Here is a 21,330-nt window from a genome sequence, read left to right on the forward strand (position 1 = left end):
AGAGGTTACTTCATTACATAACAAGACATCTAAAAACCCAAACCTCACCTGAAATATAAGTTGTTACAAATCTAACAGCTTTTATTCTACTTTACTATAGCTAAGATACAAGGGATACTTGAGTTTTAGGGCCTTGGGTTATTTCCCAACACTTTCCAATACATTTTTAATAAATCATTTATAGCCTGACCACCAAGAAGGGACAGACCACCAACAGAGATCTCATAATATGATGCATACTTCCTATCCTAAACAAAAAGCAGAGTTCTTTTTGCCGATGTACCAAGAACTAATAATGTTTTAAGTTCTCCTTTGCAGAGCTCAGCACACAAAGAAGTTCCACATTTTTAGAAGGTAATAGTAAATCTGGAAAACTGTTTATTCTGGAGACTAGAAGGAGTTAATTACTTTTACTATCAGAATACATCATCAGTGGCACCTGAAGATGAAACATCACAAGCCTGAAGTTCTGTATATAAAAAATAAGGAAACAACTTCCCTTATAACTTATTGGTAAGAAACCTTTTACAGCCAATACCAAAAATTTTTGTAACTGGTAATTTTTATTTATTTATTTAAGCCCTGGAGCTACATTCAAATGTAAACAGGATTATTACCTGAAATCAAGGTACTCAAGATACCCACCATGTTACCTAACATTCTTACCCAAGCCAAAAGAGTTACTATTTGTTGAAGTTGATGTTGAGGTATTACTGCTTGATATTGATGCAGTAGCAGTACTTCCAGTAGCATGCGTTTGTTGAGCTGGGTGATCTTGTGATCTGAGGGAGAGAGAAGTTAAAAGATTACAAGTTGGACAAGTAAGTATTCCTACCTCTTGTCCACTCCTAGCCTACGGGGGGAGGGGGGGCACACGGGACAGAGTGAGAAACAGAAGACAGTGATACCGTGTACTATGTAAGCACTGTTCAGCAAGAGTAAAAATAAATAAAATTGGTGCATTATCAACACTATTTTGGTCAAAAATCCAAAGCAGCACTACTGCTATGAAGAAAGTTAACTCCATCCCAGCCAGACCCAGTACACAAAATAAACAACGCCATTTAATAGAGAAACAATGTAATGACAAGACAAGGAAAAGAATGAAGCATTGATATAGACTGATGAGAAAGTATTCAGCAAAACTGGCCTTCAGGAATCCCAGGTCCCAGAAACCAGGGGTAAAGGTCAGGAACAAGGAAGATGTACTGTTGGTGGAAAAATGTCAGGTCAGGGAATAATTGAGCAAACTGGACATAAGTCCATGGGGATGCATCCATAAGTGCTGAGGGAGCTGGTAGATGGTATTGCAAGGCTACTGTCAATCATCTTTGATCAATTGTGGTGATTGGGAGAAGTGCCCAAGGACTAGATGAAAGCAAACGTTGCTCCTATCTTCAAGAAAGGCAAGGAGGAGGACCCAATGAACTACAGGCCAGTCAGCTTCATCTCAATACCTGGGAAGGTGATAGAATAGCTCATCCTGGAAACCATTTCCAGGCACGTGAAAGAGGAAAAAAAATCATCAGGAATAATTAGCATGAATTCACTGAAGTCAAGTCCTACTTGATAGTCAAGTCCTGCTTGACCAACTTGATAAGCTTCTGTAATGAAATAACCAGCCTGTAGGATGAGGAAAGAGCAATGGATATTGCCTTCTCGGACTTCAGGAAGGTCTTTGACAATATCTTCCATAAGATCCTCGTAAAGAAGCTGTTGATGGACAGGCAGCAAAGTCAGTTAAAAACTGGCCAAATCACCAGGTCCGGAGGGTTGTTATAAATGGAACCTTGTCTAGTTGGAGGTCAGTAAATAGTGGTGTATCCCAGAGGTAAATACTGGGTCCAGTACTGTTACTGTTCAACATCTTCATTAATGATCTGGACCATGGGGTAGACTATGCACTCAGTAAACTCAAGGATGATATGAAACCAAAGGGAGCAGCTGATATGCTAAGGGTCATGCTGCCATCTAGAGGGACCAAACATTCTGGAGAATTAGGCTGACACAAACCTCAGGAGTTTCAACAATGGGAAGTTGAAAGTCCTGCACCTGTGGAGGAACAACCCCAGGCACCAGCACATGCTTGGGGACCACCCAGCTGGAAAGCAGCCTGCCAGAAAAGGATCTCGGGGTTCTGATGGACAAGTTGAACACGAGTCTGCAATGTGCCCTTGCTGCTAAGAAGGCTAATGGTATCCTGGGACATATTAAGTGATGCATTGCCAGCAGGTCAAGGGAGGCGATCCTTCCCCTCTACTCAAGGCCAGTGAGGCCACACCTGGAATAGTGCATGGAATTCAGGGTCCCCCAACACACGAGAGACAGAGTTACAGGAAAAAGTCCAGGCTACCAAGCTGATCAAGGGACTGGAAGGGCAGAGAGAGCTGGGACTGTTTAACCTGGAGTAGAAGCAGCTCATGGGGAACAATATCTATAAATACATGAAGGGAAGGTAAAATGAAGAAGACAGAGCCAGGCTCTTTTCAGTGGTGCCCAGCAACAGGATAAGAGACAACAGGTACAAAGTGAAATACACGAGGTTTTGTCTCAATATCAAGAAGCACTTCTTTACTGCGCAGGTGACTGAGCACTGAAACAGGCTGCCCAGAGAGGTTTAGTCTCCCTGCTTAGAGATCTTCAAAAGCCACATGGACACGGTTCTGGGCAACCTGCTTCTAGGTGTCCCTGCTTGAGCATGGGAGTTTGACCAGATGACCTCCAGAGGGCCCCTTCCAACCTCAACCATTCTATGATTCTCAGACATCTGTCCTGTCATCGCTTTTTCAGAACAGGACTTTCAAAAAATTAAATTGATGGGCATCACCACAGCTATTACCACTTTTTCATCCTGTGCCTAGAATGCCTGCCAATGAATTGTTTCCTCAATCCTTATCTTGTTTTAGGAATCCTTAGCCTTATCCCCACAACTTTACAGAATTTGAGTTGCCTCTCTTGTTCCATAACAAGAGTATTTGTACTGCTTTTGAATGTACTGTAGTCAAATCTAGGTTTGTCCAAAAGAAAGCAATTACACCAATAATTAAGAACATTTTTAATTTCTTAGAGGTAAATAGACCGCTCGTAATTCAGGTTACCTGTTTTGTGTTTTGATGACCAGGTGAACAGTGAGTCCATCATGAATTCCATGCTGAATCAAAGTATCTTGATCTTTTAAAATTTTTCCAGCAAATATCAGAACAAGTTGATCAGCGTGGGACTTGAAACGCTTAGAAATTTCTTCCTTGAACTAAAGAAAAAGTTATTATATTGAATACTGAACTATCACATTTTTAATAATTCACAGAACTGTTGCTCACATTTATTATACTAATCCACTTGTGCTATATGTTCTGCTTTACACAACCTAGAAATAATTCAGTAAGTTCTCAGCTTTTTTTTGTCCAAAAGAGAAATCAAATCATTCTTTTTTCTGTACAAAGGAAGCCAAGTGTTTCATATCTATAGTACTAACTATATAGATGGTAATAACAAAAATTTGAAGCCACAGTGAAGTCTTTAAGTGGAGCAGTCAAGCACATACCCATAACACAGTTTTATTGGCATATTGAATAATACATATTATCTGTTGCTGGCATAGTGAGGATACAATTTGTCACATTTGTGCTAGCACTGAAAGTAACAGTACCCTTTCTTCTTGAACATAATATTGCTGCCTTCCATGAATCAGAACTAGTATTCCTTTCTGTACAGTCAAAGGTTACTTCTTTGGGTGAGAGAGTGGAGCCACCAACTCATGACAGCTACATGAAATGTGCTTCCAGCCCAGGGCATGGTGAATAGCCACATATTTAAGCTGACAGCTAAAATCATACCCTCATTAAAACAATGGAACCTGGTAAGCTATTGTATCCCTTCCTGCATTCTTAACCAGGAATATAACCAGGTTATGCTTCAATTGAATTTTGACTGAGATTCACTATTCTGCAGAGAAGTACTCTCATAGAAAAAGTAATTAGTTCACAAAACATGAAAAGGCAGATATTCAAGAAAAACATTAAGAAATAACTTGATAAGAAAAACATCACTTTATTCAATGTGACTAGTCAGTAGACTGTTTCTGAAAGGATGTTAAAAACACTCCATAGCCAATAACTTGACTCAGGCGAGGATCTCAGTGAAGTAGTAATTTACTCACGATTGCAATGGCGGGCACCCCACAAGCAGGAGAGCGCGCCTACTAGTTCCAAAACACAGTTTATATACCTTTTGATGGCAGGACCCTCCCCTGTTTCCCCACTGAGTGGGTAATCCAGGTTCACAATCTATCCTATCCAATGCTTCACAGACAATGCATGGCCTTCAGTTGCCAGCCTGTTAAATTTCAAATTCCTTTTGACATTTTTACTGCTTGAAGTGGTAATGTTTCTTCACTTATCTGACTTGACACAGTGATTTTCACCTAATTGCTCTAAGGAGTCTGGTGGTCTGCATTTTACAAAGGTCACCTGCTAAGCTTTCTTATCACTGTAAGCATATCTCAATACCACATTCCTTTCCTCTAAACAATTTAACTCTGCAAAAACAACATTTCTATTCCCATGTTAGGCAGTTAGGAAACCCTCCTGAAGTTCAACATATTTAACATTTTAAAATTAATATGGTAAACGTTATTTTAAAATAATCTCATTCCAAACACCCTAGTGAGCTCCTGTGGTGGTTTTACTCAGCTGGGCATCTGAGCTCTACCACAACTGCTCTCTCTCCCCCCCTCCTCAAAGGGAAAGGGGGAGAAAATATTATAAAAAGGGCTCAAGGGTTGAGACAAGGACAGAGATCGCTCAACAATTACCGTCACAAGCAAAACAGACTCAGCAAAGGAAGATTAGAGGAATTTATTGTCTATTACTAACAAGCTAGAGAAGCAAGAAACAAAGAAAAGCTAAAACCACCTTCCCCCATCCACCCTCTTCGACCTCCTCCCCTCGAGTGGCACAGGGGAACGGGGGCTGCAGTCAGTCTATAGTACTTCACCTCCGCCACTCCTTCACGGTCACTCTCTTCCCCTGCTCCAACATGGGATCCCTCCCATGGGATGCCGTCCTTCATGAACTGATCCTGCATGGACTTCCCATTGGCAGCAGCTCTTCAAGAACTGCTCCAAATATGGGTCTGTACCATTGGGTACACCATGGGCTGCAGGGGGACAGCCTGCTCCACCATGGTCCTCTCCGCAGGCTGCAGGGGAACTTCAGCTCCGTCACCTGGAGCACCTCCTCCCCATCCATTTTCACTGACCTTGAAGTCTGCAGGGCTGTTTCTCACTCCTCACTCTCCCAGCTGCTGTTGCGCAGCAGTTCCCTCCCCCCCCCCCCCCCTTAAATCTGCTCTTACAGAGGTGTGGCTCGACTCTAGCCAGTGACGGGTCCCTTTGGAGCTAGCTGAATTTGGCCCTTTCTCTAACATGGGGCAACTTGTGGATTCTACTCACAGAGGCCACCCCTGCAGTCCCCTGCTACCAAAACGTTGCCACACAAACCCAGTACAGCTCCCATACAGGAACCCCAAATATTAACCCTGAAATGACTTATTATTAAATCAGTATCTTATAACAGGAAGGACTAACAAAGGAAAACCCCACTGTATTATACTCTGAAGGCAAGTCCCTAATTGAAAGGATTTATAGTGTAGGAGGAGATGAGAGATACCAAAATAATGCATCTAAGACACAAGAAGTAAGAAGTCTGCGCCTGGGTAGCAGGTAGCACCCAGTCAGAAGTCTGATCACACAATTCCAGTTCTTAGAGAAACATCTAAGTTAACCTTTACATTGGTAATTGTTATATATGGAGTGGTAATTCCTGTCCAGGAAATGGTTGATATTAATAAAGAAGGGGGAGATTTGGGAGTGTGGCCATGGGGATTGGAAAGCCCGGTGGTTGAGATAACATCAGACTCTTAACGACGAGGCCATCAGGAATATAAGAGTTTAGAGGGAACAAAGAAGGGTGATTCAGGAGACTCCATGCAGTCTCTGTTTTCTTGTTCTCCAGCCGTTAAGGCATGGATGTTTCTGGGTGTTTGCTGTTGTTACATTCAAAGTTGTTTGACCAATGAAAAGTTGTTTTGAAAAGGACTGCTGTGGAGAGAAGGGTATAAGAGGGGAAACTGCCCTCAAGAAAAAGGAAAAAAAAAAAAAAAAGAGAGAAAAAGGCAACACGATGAAGTTATGTCTTCAATAAAGAAGCAGGAAAAAGAAGTGAAAAGGAACAGGCTAGCAGAACGGAGACCAGGACGGGAACAGGCACTTTGATTGCCTCATGAAGATAGGTTCGGCCAGACTCAGCAAGCCGCTCAGAGAAGCTCAAACAGAAAGTCGCTGGAAACAGGCGCACTGGAGCTGGAGAGAAGCGGACCCGTGCACACAACTGCCTCTCACTGGTAAGCAGCTGCGCATTATGGAGAATCATACGTCCTTAGGAACAAAGACTGTCCTGGTAACCTTACAGCTCATTCTCCTTATTAACAATCGGACAGTTTATGATCCTGAAATATGGGACCAAACTGAGGTCAAGGTGTGGGACTCTGCAACTAAAAATGACAAGGTTGCAGTGGGATTGCTCGGCACCTGGCAAGCAATCTCTGAGGCCTTAAAGAGGCATGTGGGGCCACAATCACAAACGTGTGGCTTGCCAGATAGCGAGGGAGCTGCGGGCTCCTTTACTGATCCGACTGCTACGCCATCGGCCTCTGCTGCTACAGCCATCGAAGGCTTTTGCTGTTATGCCCCCTGTTGACCTGAACGTGCTTTTTGACCCAGGCCTATTGGCCTTGAAAAGTAGATGGATATGCTTTTCTTCAATCTGGGAAGAACGGGATACATAAGGCCTGAAGACTGAGTTGCTTGACAACTTAAAGTGAGACCTACTGTTCAAAAGGAATGGAAAATGGAGACTGTTAAGTCATGGAACTGAAAGGATTGTTTGTTACCTTTCCTGATTGTACATATGTATAGGCATACTCGGGTTTAGTATGTAAAGCAATGTTCTGTATATTTAGAATGCTTGATGTTCGTGTGTGCTTGTTGGTGGAGACTCCTTGCACACCCAGTGCTGTTTACTTGCCTTTTATACCTTTTAGAAATATTTGTTTTGTAAATATTACAAAATTCAGATTGAGTTGAGACCTCATTTATAACAGTAATATTTAGGCTTGCAAGCCTATTCTAGGAAGTCATTTAATCTATTCCTGCCTGAAGTGGGTTACTCACCTAAATTATTCAGACATGTTTATCTAACCTGTTCTAAGAGGTCCCCAGTGACAGAGACTCCATAGTTTTCTTCTAAGAAATCTATTTCAGTGCTTCACTATCCTATTTCTTCATTGTCCTGTCCACCACGGACAATTGTTTTTCTCCTCAGAATAAAAAGGTTGCAGTAAGGCTAATATTTCCTTGAGGGTTGTTTTCTTATCAAATCACTCCCATCACTCTAGATTTTTAAATCCAACCATATTTTCCTGTAATGTAGGAATCAAAACTGGCAACAATAATCCATATGAATTCTTATCCCTACTTCAAACCAAAGGAATCTACACCTTGAAAGCTATTATTATAATTTGTAAAAAAAAAAAAAAAAAAAAAAAAAAAGTGAAAAAATCCATATGGGGAAAACACAGATTAACAGTGTTGATTCATTTAACAGCTAACTATAATCTCTAGGTCTTTTTCTGCAGAGAAATTGTGTAGGCAGTTGCTTCCCATTCTGCATGTTTCCGGTTAACTATTCTTAAGAATACACATACCACTGTGACATTAAAAACAGCATAAATCCTAATAATCTGATACAGAGATAACACATAAGAATAAAGAACTACCATCCTGTGCCAGATCAAAAAGTAACATAGTTTATCCAAACTCATTTACTATCAACAACTTAATTGCCATCAGATTGCCAATGCTGTAGTATAATCAACGTCCACACTATTTCAACTCCTAAACATTGTTGCACATTTTTAGAAATAGATATTTATCCATGAGGTCAAGGAAACAAGACACTTATCATAGAGCCTATCCACACTAAATGTTACCAATATACAGGTATCAAAGCATATTAACACTTCCCATTCTCTAGTAACATTCAGCCATGGTAATTAGATGACCTGTAGAAACAGTACTACAGTAAGAAATGAATGTGTCTGTGTACTGTGACCACAAAAACAAACCAAAACACTCCTATAGCAATATATGCAAATGATCCACATGTGCAAGGGATCTCTTTCCAGCCAGTATAATGACTATTGTGAATGCTGAGCTACAGTTTTGTATAATTGAATCATATCTACATTAAAAGCCCAACAGAACTGCAAAACAGCGTCAGGTCTCTTCATCAGTACCACTTGCATTCAGCACAACCTTTCGGCTTCTGAAAGGGAAGATATGAACAAAAACCACCCGTTTTATGTTTCATCCACAACAGAAGACCATATAAAAATCTAGGTTACCATCTAAAATATTTTGCAAATGAATCTCCTGATTATTGTTATCAAAGATACAACCAATAACAGATCAACGCATCTATAGCATGCTTTTTGCTGAAGGAAGAGAGTGCAGGAATTGGCAGGAGTTGGACTTGATGATCCTTACTGGTCCCTTCCAACTCAGGATATTCTATGATCTGTGTATCTGTACAAATAAAATCCTGAAAAACATTTTCAATACAAGTTGGTTTTCCCATGGTTATTTTTTTTTTTTTTGGTTGAAAGTTGAAGTGCCTTGCCTGGATTACCATTTTACTTTTTTTTTTTTTTAATTTAAAACATTTAGAGTTAACAGAAACAAATTAACTATTTTATTTTTACGGGACAGAATAATTTTTCACCTTGAGAATGTTTTTAGTAGCACTCAAACAATTTTGTTTACACTCTCAATGACTTCCATGCCAAATATCTTCAAATCCACAAAACCCAATACTCTAACAAAACTCTGCTCTTTTGTTCAACAGCAACAGAAGAGAGCAAGCTCCACAAATTAAGTTAGAACTTATTACACCTGCTCAACTAGATCATCTGTGAAGGTTTTGACAAGCTTAGGTGATGCACTCTATTGATGCCCAGTTCTGAAAAAAAAAAAGTAGAGAGAATTCAACTTGCACTCTCATAGCTCAGCTAGTTTTAGCAAACATTTTGTCACTGAATAAAGCCAACGTCTTTTCATACACATTAAGTATAACAGCTGACTAAAAAGGAGACTATTTCGTACAGCCATTTTGCAGAACAGATCCATTCTTCAAACATTAACTTAAATATCTGATTTTTTTTTTTATGGATATAAAGGTCCTATCTTTTTTACAGGACCTTCCTAGGCCAAATTATCCTAAAAAAGGCTTAAAACCCAAACTGTCATCTTTTGATGTTACTGCTATATGATTCAAAAGCTTTCTGCTGACCCACAGTATGCTATGATAGTTCCTGTTTTTGATGGCATTAGTGCCCATTCACATGACAAAATGCTGTTAAAGAAAATGAATTATGAGATTTTTTCTCAATTTCTCTCAACCTTGGTTTAATATGATACACTTCAAAATCAGATTACATTAGGCCAAGAGTCCCCATAGAATTAAACATCCAACTTCCACTGAAAACAACGTAAAGCAGGCCTCTAAAACTGTGACTGCTTTGAAAACAGTTATAACCTTTATCTAGATGACAATAAAAAAAAAAAAAAACAGTGAAGTTGCTGACTCTTCCCAAACCAAACTCTCTTTTGAGCACAGTGCTGGAGACATTAAAGCAAAGGTTTATATCTAGAGGTCAGAACTTCACAGTTCCCACAGTTTCTCAAATCGCTGTTCTATTACAATGTCATTTGAAAAAATAAAGTCTTGTTCAGAACTGTTGTTTTAAGTCATAAAATCATAGAATCATACCCTTAATGACTTAAACTTTCAACTATATATTTTAATAGGAATAGCAGTTCACTGATTTATGGATTTAAATGATAGTCTTCCTTCAAATTTTACGCAGAGAATACAACTCTAACCAGATCTCCACTTGTAAATGAACAGAATCCCAACACACTCCATATACATTTATACACAATTTAGTAGTTAAGTTTATTTATAATTCAGTGTAGTACAGAAAGTAGAATTTTCAGGTATATAATTAAAGAATATACTACAAACTGACAATATCTACTACTACTGAAAACTATATTTCTCACTGAAGAAAGATTCCATTAAACGGTTGAAGTTAAATAAAAACAGAGAAAAAATTGAAAAACACTTCCTATGCTTAGTAAAATCAAGTTGCATTCATATAAGTTTTCCAAATGGACATTACCCTGAAATTTTCAGATAAACATAGAATTCTCTGCAAGAACTGGCAAGTTTCTAAAATTAATATTGCATAGTTGCTATAACCAAACTGTTGGCTTAATAATTAAGGAATATAAAACAAGCTATGTTATTCAGTTTTGGAGTTGCAGCATTCATAAAACGCATAATTTGATATATTGCAGCCTGCATACATGTTGGTGGATGGTAACTCTGAATCAATTACAACAAAATCTTCAACTCTGCAAATGCTGATACGTTCATATTAAAAGATACGGGTAAAAAGAATAAAAGAAGAGTAAAATTGCTTTTAACATAACCTATTCCAACACCTCAGCACTCAATTCAAGTCACTCACTAAGAAAAGATTCATACATAGAAATGTATGAGTAGCCTGTAACATGACTGTTCTCTCTGCGTCTGAGTTTTACTAAACAGGCACGCTCTTTGCCGAGTTAAGAACTGGATGAATGGTTGGGCCCAGAGAGTGGTGGTGAATGGAGTGAAATCTAGCTGGCAACTGGTCACCAGTGGTCAGTGTTGTGGCCCATCCTCTTTAACATCTTTACTGACATTTTGGACAAGGGAATTGAGTGCAGCCTCAGTAAAATTGCAGACAACACCAAGTTGGGGGGAAGTATCGATCTGCCAGAGGGTAGGAAGGCCCTCCAGAGGGACCTGGACAGGTTGGATCAATGGGCAGAAGCCAATGGGATGAGGTTCAACGTGGCTAAGTGCAGGGTCCTGCACTTTGGTCACAACAGCCCCATGCAACACCACAGGCTTGGGGCAGAGTGGCTGGAAAGCTGTGCAGAGGAAAAGGATCTGGGGATATTGGTCAATGTTCGCCTGAACATGAGCCAGCAGCGTGCCCAGGCGGCCAAGAAGGCCAATGGCACCTTGGCTTGCATCAACAATAGCATAGCCAGCAGGACCAGGGAGGTGATCGTCCCCAGTACTCTGCTCTGGTGAGGCCACACCTCGAGTACTGTGTTCAGCTTTAGGCCCCTCACTACAAGGACATTGAGGCCCTGAAGCATGTCCAGAGAAGGGCTACAAAGCTGGTAAAAGGTCTGGAACACAAGTCCTATGAGGAGCGGCTGAGGGAACTGATGTTGTTTAGTTTGGGGAAGAGGAGGCTCAGGGGAGACCTTATTGCTTTCTACTACTACCTGAAAGGAAGTTGTGGGGAGAGGGGAGTCAGCCTCTTCTCACAGATAACCAGCGATAGGGGTAGAGGGAATGGCCTCAAGTTGCTCCAGGGGAGGTTTAGGTTGGAAATTAGGAGACATTCTTTTCCCTCAGAAAGCGTAGTCAGGCATTGGAACGGATTGCCTAGGGAGGTGATGGAGTCACCATCCCTGGGGGTGTTTAAGGAAAGGTTGGACATTGTACTTAGGGACATGGTTTAGTGGGTGATATTGGTGGTAGATGGATGGTTGGACCAGATGATCTCGGAGGTCTTTTCCAACCTTAATGACTCTATGATTCTAAAAAGACACTTAAGTCAAACCTACTACACAAGGAATCGCACAGACTGTATTGTCATGAATACATAAAGAAAGATAAATAGAGCTAACTGAGCTAAAGTCTCCTATGTATTTCAAATCAGCAGGCTTACAGGTATTCATCCTTACCTATCATGAATACAAGTCTTTATACAGAACAGTGTATGGGCCTCTAAGTTCAGTATCTTACCAAATCAAGTAAGCAAATATTTGGTCCTTATCCTAATACTGAACCAAGCCGTACCACAGAAAATAAAGACAGATGGGTGACACAATCAACTCACCTCCTGCAGTGGCTTTGTACTTGACTTGTGTGTTCTTTTCCATTCTAACCTATGCCTGTTCTAGAGGTACAGCAATAACAAATTATGTTGCTGAAGTCTTCAAACAGATGAAAAAATTCATCAACTTTGAGCAGTTGCAAACCTGACTTACAATCAGTGAAGCAACATAAAATACATTTTTTGTAGCCCTAAATTTAGCCTCAATAACCTAAAATATTTACTTTAAGATCTTACTGTTTTGTTCTGGCAGTATCCTGAAATGACTGTAAACAAAAACAAGCCAAGTCACTAAGCCATAATATTAGCTATGGGAACATACAGCAAAATAAAAGTCATTCAGTTGTGTGGAAAAAAAAAAAAAGTCCTGAACTCACCTGCAAATAGGGCAGACATTGCTGGCTTGCCTATACCAACAAAACAATTCACTTGCTGATCCCAGATGCATTTGAACAGATACTCAATTTGTTTCTTATTTGAGGCTAACATATTTTCTGGGCTAGCTCTAGAAATATCACATCTATTGTTGATGCTTATTATTAACACATTATTTTGACATTTTAAGAAAAATAGCCAATACTAGTCACACTACAGAGATTGTAAGTCCTGCAATCTACTATCTGTAACTTGGTCTGGGAAATGCAAATGGGGGGCCCACAGGGACAACAGCAGTCTTACTTCACAGTAATGGAAATTCAACTGCAAGTCTAACCTGTTAATATTACCTCAAATGGATACCAATAAAGTGTTTAAAGTTTAAGATATCTTCATCGTCTATAATTGTTTTAAAGCAATACATTATATTAATCATTAATTTTTATGACTGGTTTCAATAAAGAATTACAGTTTTGTTATCTTAACTATTTCAGTTTTAAGATAACTGTCTACTAGACAAACCTGAAATTACCATTGGGATTCACATTTGAAATAGTCTTATTAAGGTTAGATACATTACAAAATTTACATCTTAAGTGAATTTGTTTATAACTCCTGCAGTACTCAATCTTATTGCGATCAAACCGCTTTTCAGGACAAATGTGATCCTTAAGTTATATCCACCTTAAGTTATATCCAGCATATGGGGTTCTTTTTTGTTTGTTTGTTTTTAAGTAACTACAAAGAATTTTACAACAGCTACATTGAAGCTATTCACAAGTCTATGAAGAACAGAGAAGTGAAAAAGGGCCCATTTCAGATTGAGATTGCTGAGAAAACACTGGACAAAATCAAAAGCAGACAACAATTTCATCTTTGGTGGAAAAGACTAGAAATTAAGTTTACAGAGTAGCAGATACCATGCAATACTGCAGCTGCTAAACTCATCTTCACTGGTCGTAATCTCACCTATCTGGCAGGTGGAGAGCAGACCAATGAAACTTACGTCTGGAACACTTATAAGCCAAATATTGGTATAAAAATATTTGAATCTTGAACTGCCCCAAGAATAAAAACTTGAAAGAAATACCAGCATTTACTGCACCTTTTCTGTTTTGTAGCCCCCTAAACAAATTAAGTCTTGGTCAATAGTCACATGGAAAGCCTCTCCAAAGAAAACATAAGCGTTGCAGGAAATAGCATCAATGATTCAGTAGGTGCCACTGTTTCTCTTGAGCCAAAGGCATAACTGGATACTAACTTCCATAAAAACGCAGAACAAAAACCCTAACAATTCAGTTATCAGACCCTAAAAACCAAACAGAGAAGAAGCTGTGCTATTTGTAGCGGAAGTTATATACAGTCTGAATACATGGCTTTTCTAAAACTGAGATGTTTGCCATAGCCTACTCGCTGTTTCTAGTCAGTTTTAAATTTTAAAAAATATGTTGTCACTATATGCAATCATATACATGACATTAGTATGTTTTCTACAGTTGCACTAGTTAGCTAACAAACCTCCTACTGTCAAACTGAGTCAGCTCAGCAGGGCAACTCAGAATTTAGAAAAGAAGCTACGTCCACTTCCCAGGGCCAGCTCTCAGCATCGCAACAGAAAGAAGAGGAGTCGTGGTGGAAACAAAGCAGCAGGTTTCTTCACCACTCCCACTAGCCTCAGTTAGCAGCACACTCCACAAGGCCGGGCCAGCCCCGGTACTCACCCAATAGAGCCGATAAAAACAGTTCGGATAAGCTGGAGCTGTTTTGTCATTGCGAAGGGCCCTCTCCACCCTACAATGCGATAAGTGGAAACCGCAGGCGAAGGCTCTTACCCCGGGCAGGGCAGGGCAGGACTGCACGCCGCCGCCCCTCTCTTCCGCCGCCCCTGCCCCCCCCGCCGCCCCTAAGCCTCTCACCTGCTGGATGTTGCTGGTCTCGGGCACAGCAAACTCCTTCTTCTCCTTGGGGGTCTTCACTGTCACTTTGATGATCCGCGGCTCAGCAGCAGTGGAACCCTGAGCAGAGGACTCAGGAGAAGTATGGGCCCCCACAGGGCTCTCCGCGCTCTCCGACATGACGGGTGGGGCCTAACTCGCTCAACCACGCACTTCCAAACGAATCCTACGCGCCACAGCCTCACTCCCAAAGCGGCGACCAAAAACAACTCAGCTCAGTCGTGGCGCGCAGTGATGACGCTCCAAATCAGGGAAGTTACTAGAAAGGGGAGTTGTCTCCCCAGGCGTAGACTTACCCTCCGCGCGCTTGCGCGCCAAAGGTGGTAGTTTGAAGATTTATTAAATCTTAAAAAGACATTTCTAAGTAGTTCCTTAAGTTTGCTTGGAAGATTAAATTTATTTTCTGATATAGATAAATTATTTCAGTACATTGAAATTCTAAGTAGATATATTAAAAATATTATTAATGTGTTGATGTCATACATATAATTATATTATTGCTTGCATATACTATAATGCACAATGATTTTGTATGAAATAACAAAGTCATGTCGTGTCCTTGTATGGCTTTCATCTTAAAAAAAAAAAAAAAAAAAAAGAGGGAGAAAAACTATATACAGCTTCAGAACCTATATAAAGACAGATCATAAACTGCCTTTTGCTTCTCATACTGCCCTGCCGGTGAGGAGGCTGGGGGTGTACAAGGAGCTGGGAGGGGGCAGAACCAGGACAGCTGACTCAAGCTGGCCAAAGGGATGTTTCATACCATGTGACATCATGCTCAACCATAAAACTGAGAGAGGTTGGCTGGGGTGGCTGCCACTGATAGGGGTCTGGCTGGGTTTCAATTGGCTGGTGGTGAGCAATTGCATTGTGCATCATTTAGTGTTTTTTGTTTGTTTGTTTTTTCTTCCCTCACTTTCTTTCTTGTTAAACTGTCTTTATCTCACCCCACAAGTTCTCACACTTTTACCTTTTTTAATTCTTTCCCCTATCCCACTAAGGCGGGGAGAAGTGAGTGAGCAAGCGTCTGTGTGGTGCTTAGCTGCTTGCTAGGTTTCTTCCTTATTCTCTTCTGTTTCTTTCTTTCCTACTTCTGTGTTCTCTGATGACTGCACAGGTAACTAATAGGGATTTGCTATTCCATTTTAAGTCAGGCAGCTCCTATTTGTTCTCTGTAATGCTCCCTTTAACAACTATTTCAATATAAATAAGATCTCAGGATTTATTACTACATTCAGTGCTGTACAAATTGTGCACTTTCATGGCCATATCACATTTACTGACAGTATATACAGGGCAAAAAAATTTGAATTTTGTTGCAGCACAAGATTAACTATTTACTACTGAGCATGCTCTGAGGCAGGACATGGCATTTTTCAGAGCTAAAAAGTAGAAAAGATCTTTTTACATGGTAGTTGCATGTGCTAGCTTCTGCATTTTGCAACTAAAGCTCATGTATATACACACAATGAAAATAAAAATATACAGATGTGCTATAAAGGGAAAAGAAATAATGACTATTGACATTGGTTAGATTCAGATTCAGCCACAGTAAAATGGCTTTGCGTGAGCTGCTGCATTTTTAGATTTGGTTTCTTGAAGCTTTCACCAGTTGCATACTACTACGTTTGCATCAGAATCATAGAATGGCTTGGGTTGGAAAGGACCTTAAAGACCATATAGTTCCAACCCCCAATCTTGATAGTCAGCAGAACAGGGACCAGGACAGGAACAGGGACATTGATTGCCTCATGAAGATAGGTTCGGCCAAACTCAGCAAACCGCTCAAAGAAGCTCGTATAGAAAGTCACTGGAAATAGGCGCCGTGACTTGCGAAAAATGGACTCCACAATCAGTAAGATTGTAAAGTAGGTATGTTTATTTATCACTGGGAAGCACCACGGGGGGGTAGTCCCTCCAAAGTCGTGCGCACCTGATGTGGCAACTTGCTTTGGTTATATGCAGCAAAGAGTTACATATGCATGAAGTTTCACAATATGCCTATACATATTCATAACCTGTCCCCGCTTCATATTAAAATTAGTTCCAAGGAGTCATTTCCATAAACTCCTCCCATCTGCGCTTGTGCAGTGTCTCCTGGTGGTGGTCGTCAGGGGTCGTGGGGATGAAGATTGATGACTCTTCCTTGTCACTGCTAGTTGACCTCTTGTCTCTGCACAGACTCCTTGGCTCTTGTCCATCCGCAGGACCAGTTTCTGCCAGTTTGAGATAGGCTCACACTCTTATCAAGAGACTGACCTTGGTAAAGGGACCCAAGGCTTCTTGCTTTAATTAATTTGCACCATCCTAGTTTCATGCTGTCAGCACTCTATCTCTACTTGATAAGATTCCCTTAACTCCCTCTCTCAGTTCCCCCTTTTCTAAAAGTTAGTAAATTCTTTTCTAAAAGGTTAGTGAATTATTGTATTCTCCTAACTCACTCTCTCAACCAGAGCTGGAAAGAAGCTCAAGCTGAGAGAAGCAGACCCACGCACACAACTGCCCCTCGCTGGCCGAAGGTAAGCAGTTGCGCATTATGGGGAATCATACGTCCTTAGAAACAAAGACTGTCCTGGTAACCTTACAGCTTATTCCCTTTATTAACAATCAGACAGTTTATGATCCTGACCAAATTGAGGTCCAGGTGTGGGACTCTGCTACTAAAAACAATAAGGTTGCAGTGGGATTGCTCGGCACCTGGCGAGCAGTCTCTGAGGCCTTAAAGAGCCATGTGGGACCACAATCAGAAACGTGTGGTTTTGCCAGATAGTGAGGGAGCTGTGGGCTCATCCACTGATCCTTCTGCTACACCATCGCCCCCCCCCGCCGCTACTGCCATTGCAGGCCTTTGATGTTACGCCCCCTGGTAACCTGGACGTGCCTTTTGATCCAGGCCTTATTGGCCTTGAAAAGGAGATGGATATGTTTCCCTTTGATCCGGGAGGAATAGGATACATAGGGCTGAAGGCCGAGTTGCTTAACAACTTAAAGCGAGACGTATTGTTACCACGACTAGCCCTGGAACTCTCTGGTGTTTGTAATCAAGAAAAGGAATGGGAAATGGAGACTGTTATATGATCTGAGAAAAACTAATGAAGTCATGGAAGATATGGGAGCACTTCAACTGGGATTACCAACTCCAACTATGCTCCCCCAGTCACAGACATTAATAGTAATAGACTTAAAGATTGTTTGTTAAACACTTGCCAGAATTTGGAAAACTTTGCCATGTTTACGTTTCAATTGATACCTTTTCTGATTGTACATATGTATAGGCGTACTTGGGTTTCTTATGAATATGTAAAAGCAATGTTCTATATATTTAGGAAGTTTGATGGTAGTGTGCATGTTGGTAGAGCATAGGCTTCCTGCACACCCAGCACTGTTTACTTGCCTTTTATAAATATTACTAAATTCAGATTGAGTTGTATCTCTTCATTTATAACAGTGGTATGAGAGGTTGAAAAGTCCTTGACTTATGTAAGCACTGCTCAGAAACAACTAAAGCATTGGTGTGTTATCAGCTTTATTCTCATCCTAAAGCCAAAACACAGCACCATACTACCTGCTATGAAGAAAATTAACTCTATCCCAGTTGTCCTGGTTTCGGTTAGCACAGAATTAATTTTCTTCCTAGTAGCTGGTGGAATGCTGTGTTTTGGCTTAGGATGAGAAGAGTGCTGATAACACCCCGATGCTTTAATTGTTGCAGAGCAGTGCTTATACTAAGCCAAGGACATCTCAGCCTTTTGCTCTGTCCTGCCAACGGGCAGGCTGGGGGTGCAGTAAGAGCTAGGAGGGGACAGACCCAGGACAGGTGACCCAAACTAGCCAAAGGGGTATTCCATACCATCTGACGTCATGCTAAACAATATATAGGGGTGGAGAACACCAACCTGATGGATGAAGGGAATGCAATGGATATTGTCTTCCTGGACCTCAGGAAGGCCTTTGATACTGTCCCCCATAAGATCTTCATAGAGAACCTGTTGATAGATGGGATTGATTTGCGGAAATCAGACTCTGTAACCTTAGAATAGTTATAAAGCAGGTATGTTTATTTGGCGCTGTGCGCACATGCCAGGCACAAGGGGGATAGCTCCACCTAACTTGCACACCAACGGTTACTATCAGTGTGCTTATATTAGTGGGACAAGTACATATTCATTTCATTTCCCATAAGCCTTTTGTATATTCATCAGGTCTCTGAAGAATCATTAACATAGGTTCCCATCTCTATTCGTATCCGTACTGGAGTCCTCCGGTGGTTGTCTGGCATACTTTGGTGGTCTTTTCTTGAAGGACAGAAGTCTTCCTTGCTGCTAATCTTCTGGCCTTTTGTGGTATTTTACTCAGGTGGGCAGCCGAGCTCCACCACAACCGCTCTCTCACTCCCCCTCTCCTCAAAGAGGAAGGGGGAGAAAATATAACACAGAGAACTCAAATTTTGAGATGAGAAAGGTTTAATTAAAAGGAAAGGGAATGGGGAGGAAAAACAGAAACAAAAGAAACAATCAGTCCGCACGGAAGCACAGAGAGAGGAAAAATTATTCTCTACTTCCCATCAGTGAGCGGTGTTTGGCCACGTCCTGGGAAGCAGGGCCTCAAACACGTAGTGGTTGTTCAGGAGGAACATCCCCCTCCCCCACGAGAGCCCCCCCTTTTATTGCTGAGTGTGACATCAGGTCTTATGGAATATCCCTTTGGTTGGTTTAGGTCAGCTGCCCCGGCAATGTCCCCTCCCCATCACTTGCCCACCCCCAGCCTGCTGGCTCTTGGGGGCTTGGAAGGAGTCCTGATGCTGTGCCAGCACTATGCAGCAATAGACACTGGAGTGATATCAGTGCTGTTCCTGACTCACGGAAAGCTGACTCCACAATCAGTAAGATTGTAAAGTAGGTATGTTTATTCAGCGCTGGGCAGCACAGGGGGTAGTCCCACTGAAGTCGTGCACACCTAACGTGGCAACTTGCTTTGGTTATATCCAGTAAAGAGGTACATATGCATGAAGTTTCCCAATACACCTATACATATGCATAACCCGTCCCCGCTTAGTATTAAAATTAGCTACAAGAAGTAATTTCCATAAATTCCTCTTGTCTGCTCTTGCGCGGTTCCTTGTGCTGGTGGGCTCTGAGGGTCGTGAGGATGAAGTAAGATGTCTTCATCAGGGCTGAACTTTTCACCTCATCTCTGCGTATGCTCTCTGAGGCCTTGGTCACAATCACATTATTATTATTAGTAGTATTATCATCATTGTTATTATTATTGTTATTATTATTATTGTTATTATTCTTTTCCTGTCTTATTAAACTGTCTTTATCTCAACTCATGGGCTTCACTTTCCCGTCTCTCTCCCCCATCCCAGAGAGGGAGGGGGGAGGGTGAGCGAGCGGCTGTGTGGTGTTTAGCTGCCAGCTGGGTTAAACCACGACAGTCACATACACCCAGTAAATGCTTTTCTGTTTAATATCAATTTAGCAATTTAGTATTGCTAAATACTATCACCAACTGGTTGGTGACCTGCTACGGCACTTGGATGTCCACAAATCGATGGGGCCGGATGGGATCCACCCAAGGGTACTGAGAGAACTGGCAGAGGAGCTGGCCAAGCCCCTATCCATCATTTATCAGCAGTCCTGGCTATCGGGGGAGGTCCCAGCTGACTGGCGACTAGCAAATGTGACGCCCATCTACAAGAAGGGCCGGAGGGCAGACCCGGGGAACTACAGGCCGGTCAGTTTGACCTCAGTACCAGGGAAGCTCATGGAGCAGATCCTCTTGGGAGTCATCACGCGGCACTTGAAGGGCAAGCAGGCGATCAGGCCCAGCCAGCATGGGTTTATGGAAGGCAGGTCCTGCTTGACGAACCTGATCTCCTTCTATGACAAAGTGACGTGCTGGGTGGACGAGGGAAAGGCTGTGGATGTGGTCTACCTTGACTTCAGCAAGGCTTTTGACACCGTCTCCCACAGCATTCTCCTCAAGAAACTGGCTGCTCTTGGCTTGGACTGGCGCACGCTTCGTTGGGTTAGAAACTGGCTGGATAGCCGGGCCCAAAGAGTCGTGGTAAATGGAGCCAAGTCCAGTTGGAGGCCAGTCACTAGTGGCGTCCCCCAGGGCTTGGTGCTGGGGCCGGTCCTCTTTAACATCTTCATCAATGATCTGGATGACGGCATTGAGTGCACCCTCAGTAAGTTTGCAGATGACACCAAGCTAGGTGCGTGTGTCGATCTGCTCGAGGGTAGGAAGGCTCTGCAGGAGGATCTGGATAGGCTGCACCGATGGGCTGAGGTCAACTGTATGAAGTTCAACAAGGCCAAGTGCCGGGTCCTGCACCTGGGGCGCAATAACCCCAAGCAGAACTACAGGCTGGGAGAGGAATGGTTGGAGAGCTGCCAGGCAGAGAAGGACCTGGGAGTGATGGTGGACAGTCGGCTGAATATGAGCCAGCAGTGTGCTCAGGTGGCCAAGAAGGCCAACGGCATCCTGGCTTGTATCAGAAACACTGTGACCAGCAGGGCTAGGGAGGTGATCGTCCCCCTGTACTCGGCTCTGGTGAGGCCGCACCTCGAGTACTGTGTTCAGTTTTGGGCCCCTCGCTACAAGAAGGACATCGAGGTGCTTGAGCGGGTCCAAAGAAGGGCGACGAAGCTGGTGAGGGGCCTGGAGAGCAAGTCCTATGAGGAGCGGCTGAAGGAGCTGGGCTTGTTCAGCCTAGAGAAGAGGAGGCTCAGGGGTGACCTTATTGCTCTGTATAAGTACATTAAAGGAGGCTGTAGAGAGGTGGGGGTTGGCCTGTTCTCCCATGTGCCTGGTGACAGGACGAGGGGGAATGGGCTAAAGTTACGCCAGGGGAGTTTTAGGTTAGATGTTAGGAAGAATTTCTTTACTGAAAGGGTTGTTAGGCACTGGA

The 21,330-nt window shown here is 42.1% G+C and overlaps 1 protein-coding gene across 4 annotated transcripts in view; it reads right to left on the minus strand.

The window, feature by feature from the left end:
* LOC101793250 (ubiquilin-1) overlaps positions 1–14,672 on the minus strand; it is a 30,108-nt gene extending 15,436 nt beyond the window's left edge. For 2 of the 4 annotated variants that reach the window (XM_027448277.3, XM_027448275.3), the window contains exons 1-3: positions 14,373–14,672; positions 3,099–3,250; positions 667–782 (exon numbers count right to left, since the gene is read on the minus strand). In XM_027448277.3, the coding sequence (XP_027304078.1) occupies positions 667–782; positions 3,099–3,250; positions 14,373–14,531 (427 nt within the window). In that variant the 5' untranslated portion in view covers positions 14,532–14,672. The remainder of the gene's footprint in view (positions 1–666; positions 783–3,098; positions 3,251–14,372) is intronic. The other 2 variants (XM_027448274.3, XM_027448273.3) reach the window with 1 other exon arrangement.
* Between the last annotated feature and the right edge of the window lie 6,658 nt (positions 14,673–21,330).

Source organism: Anas platyrhynchos, chromosome W, assembly GCF_047663525.1.
Source record: "Anas platyrhynchos isolate ZD024472 breed Pekin duck chromosome W, IASCAAS_PekinDuck_T2T, whole genome shotgun sequence".
In the NCBI taxonomy this organism is placed as follows: Eukaryota; Metazoa; Chordata; class Aves; order Anseriformes; family Anatidae; genus Anas; species Anas platyrhynchos.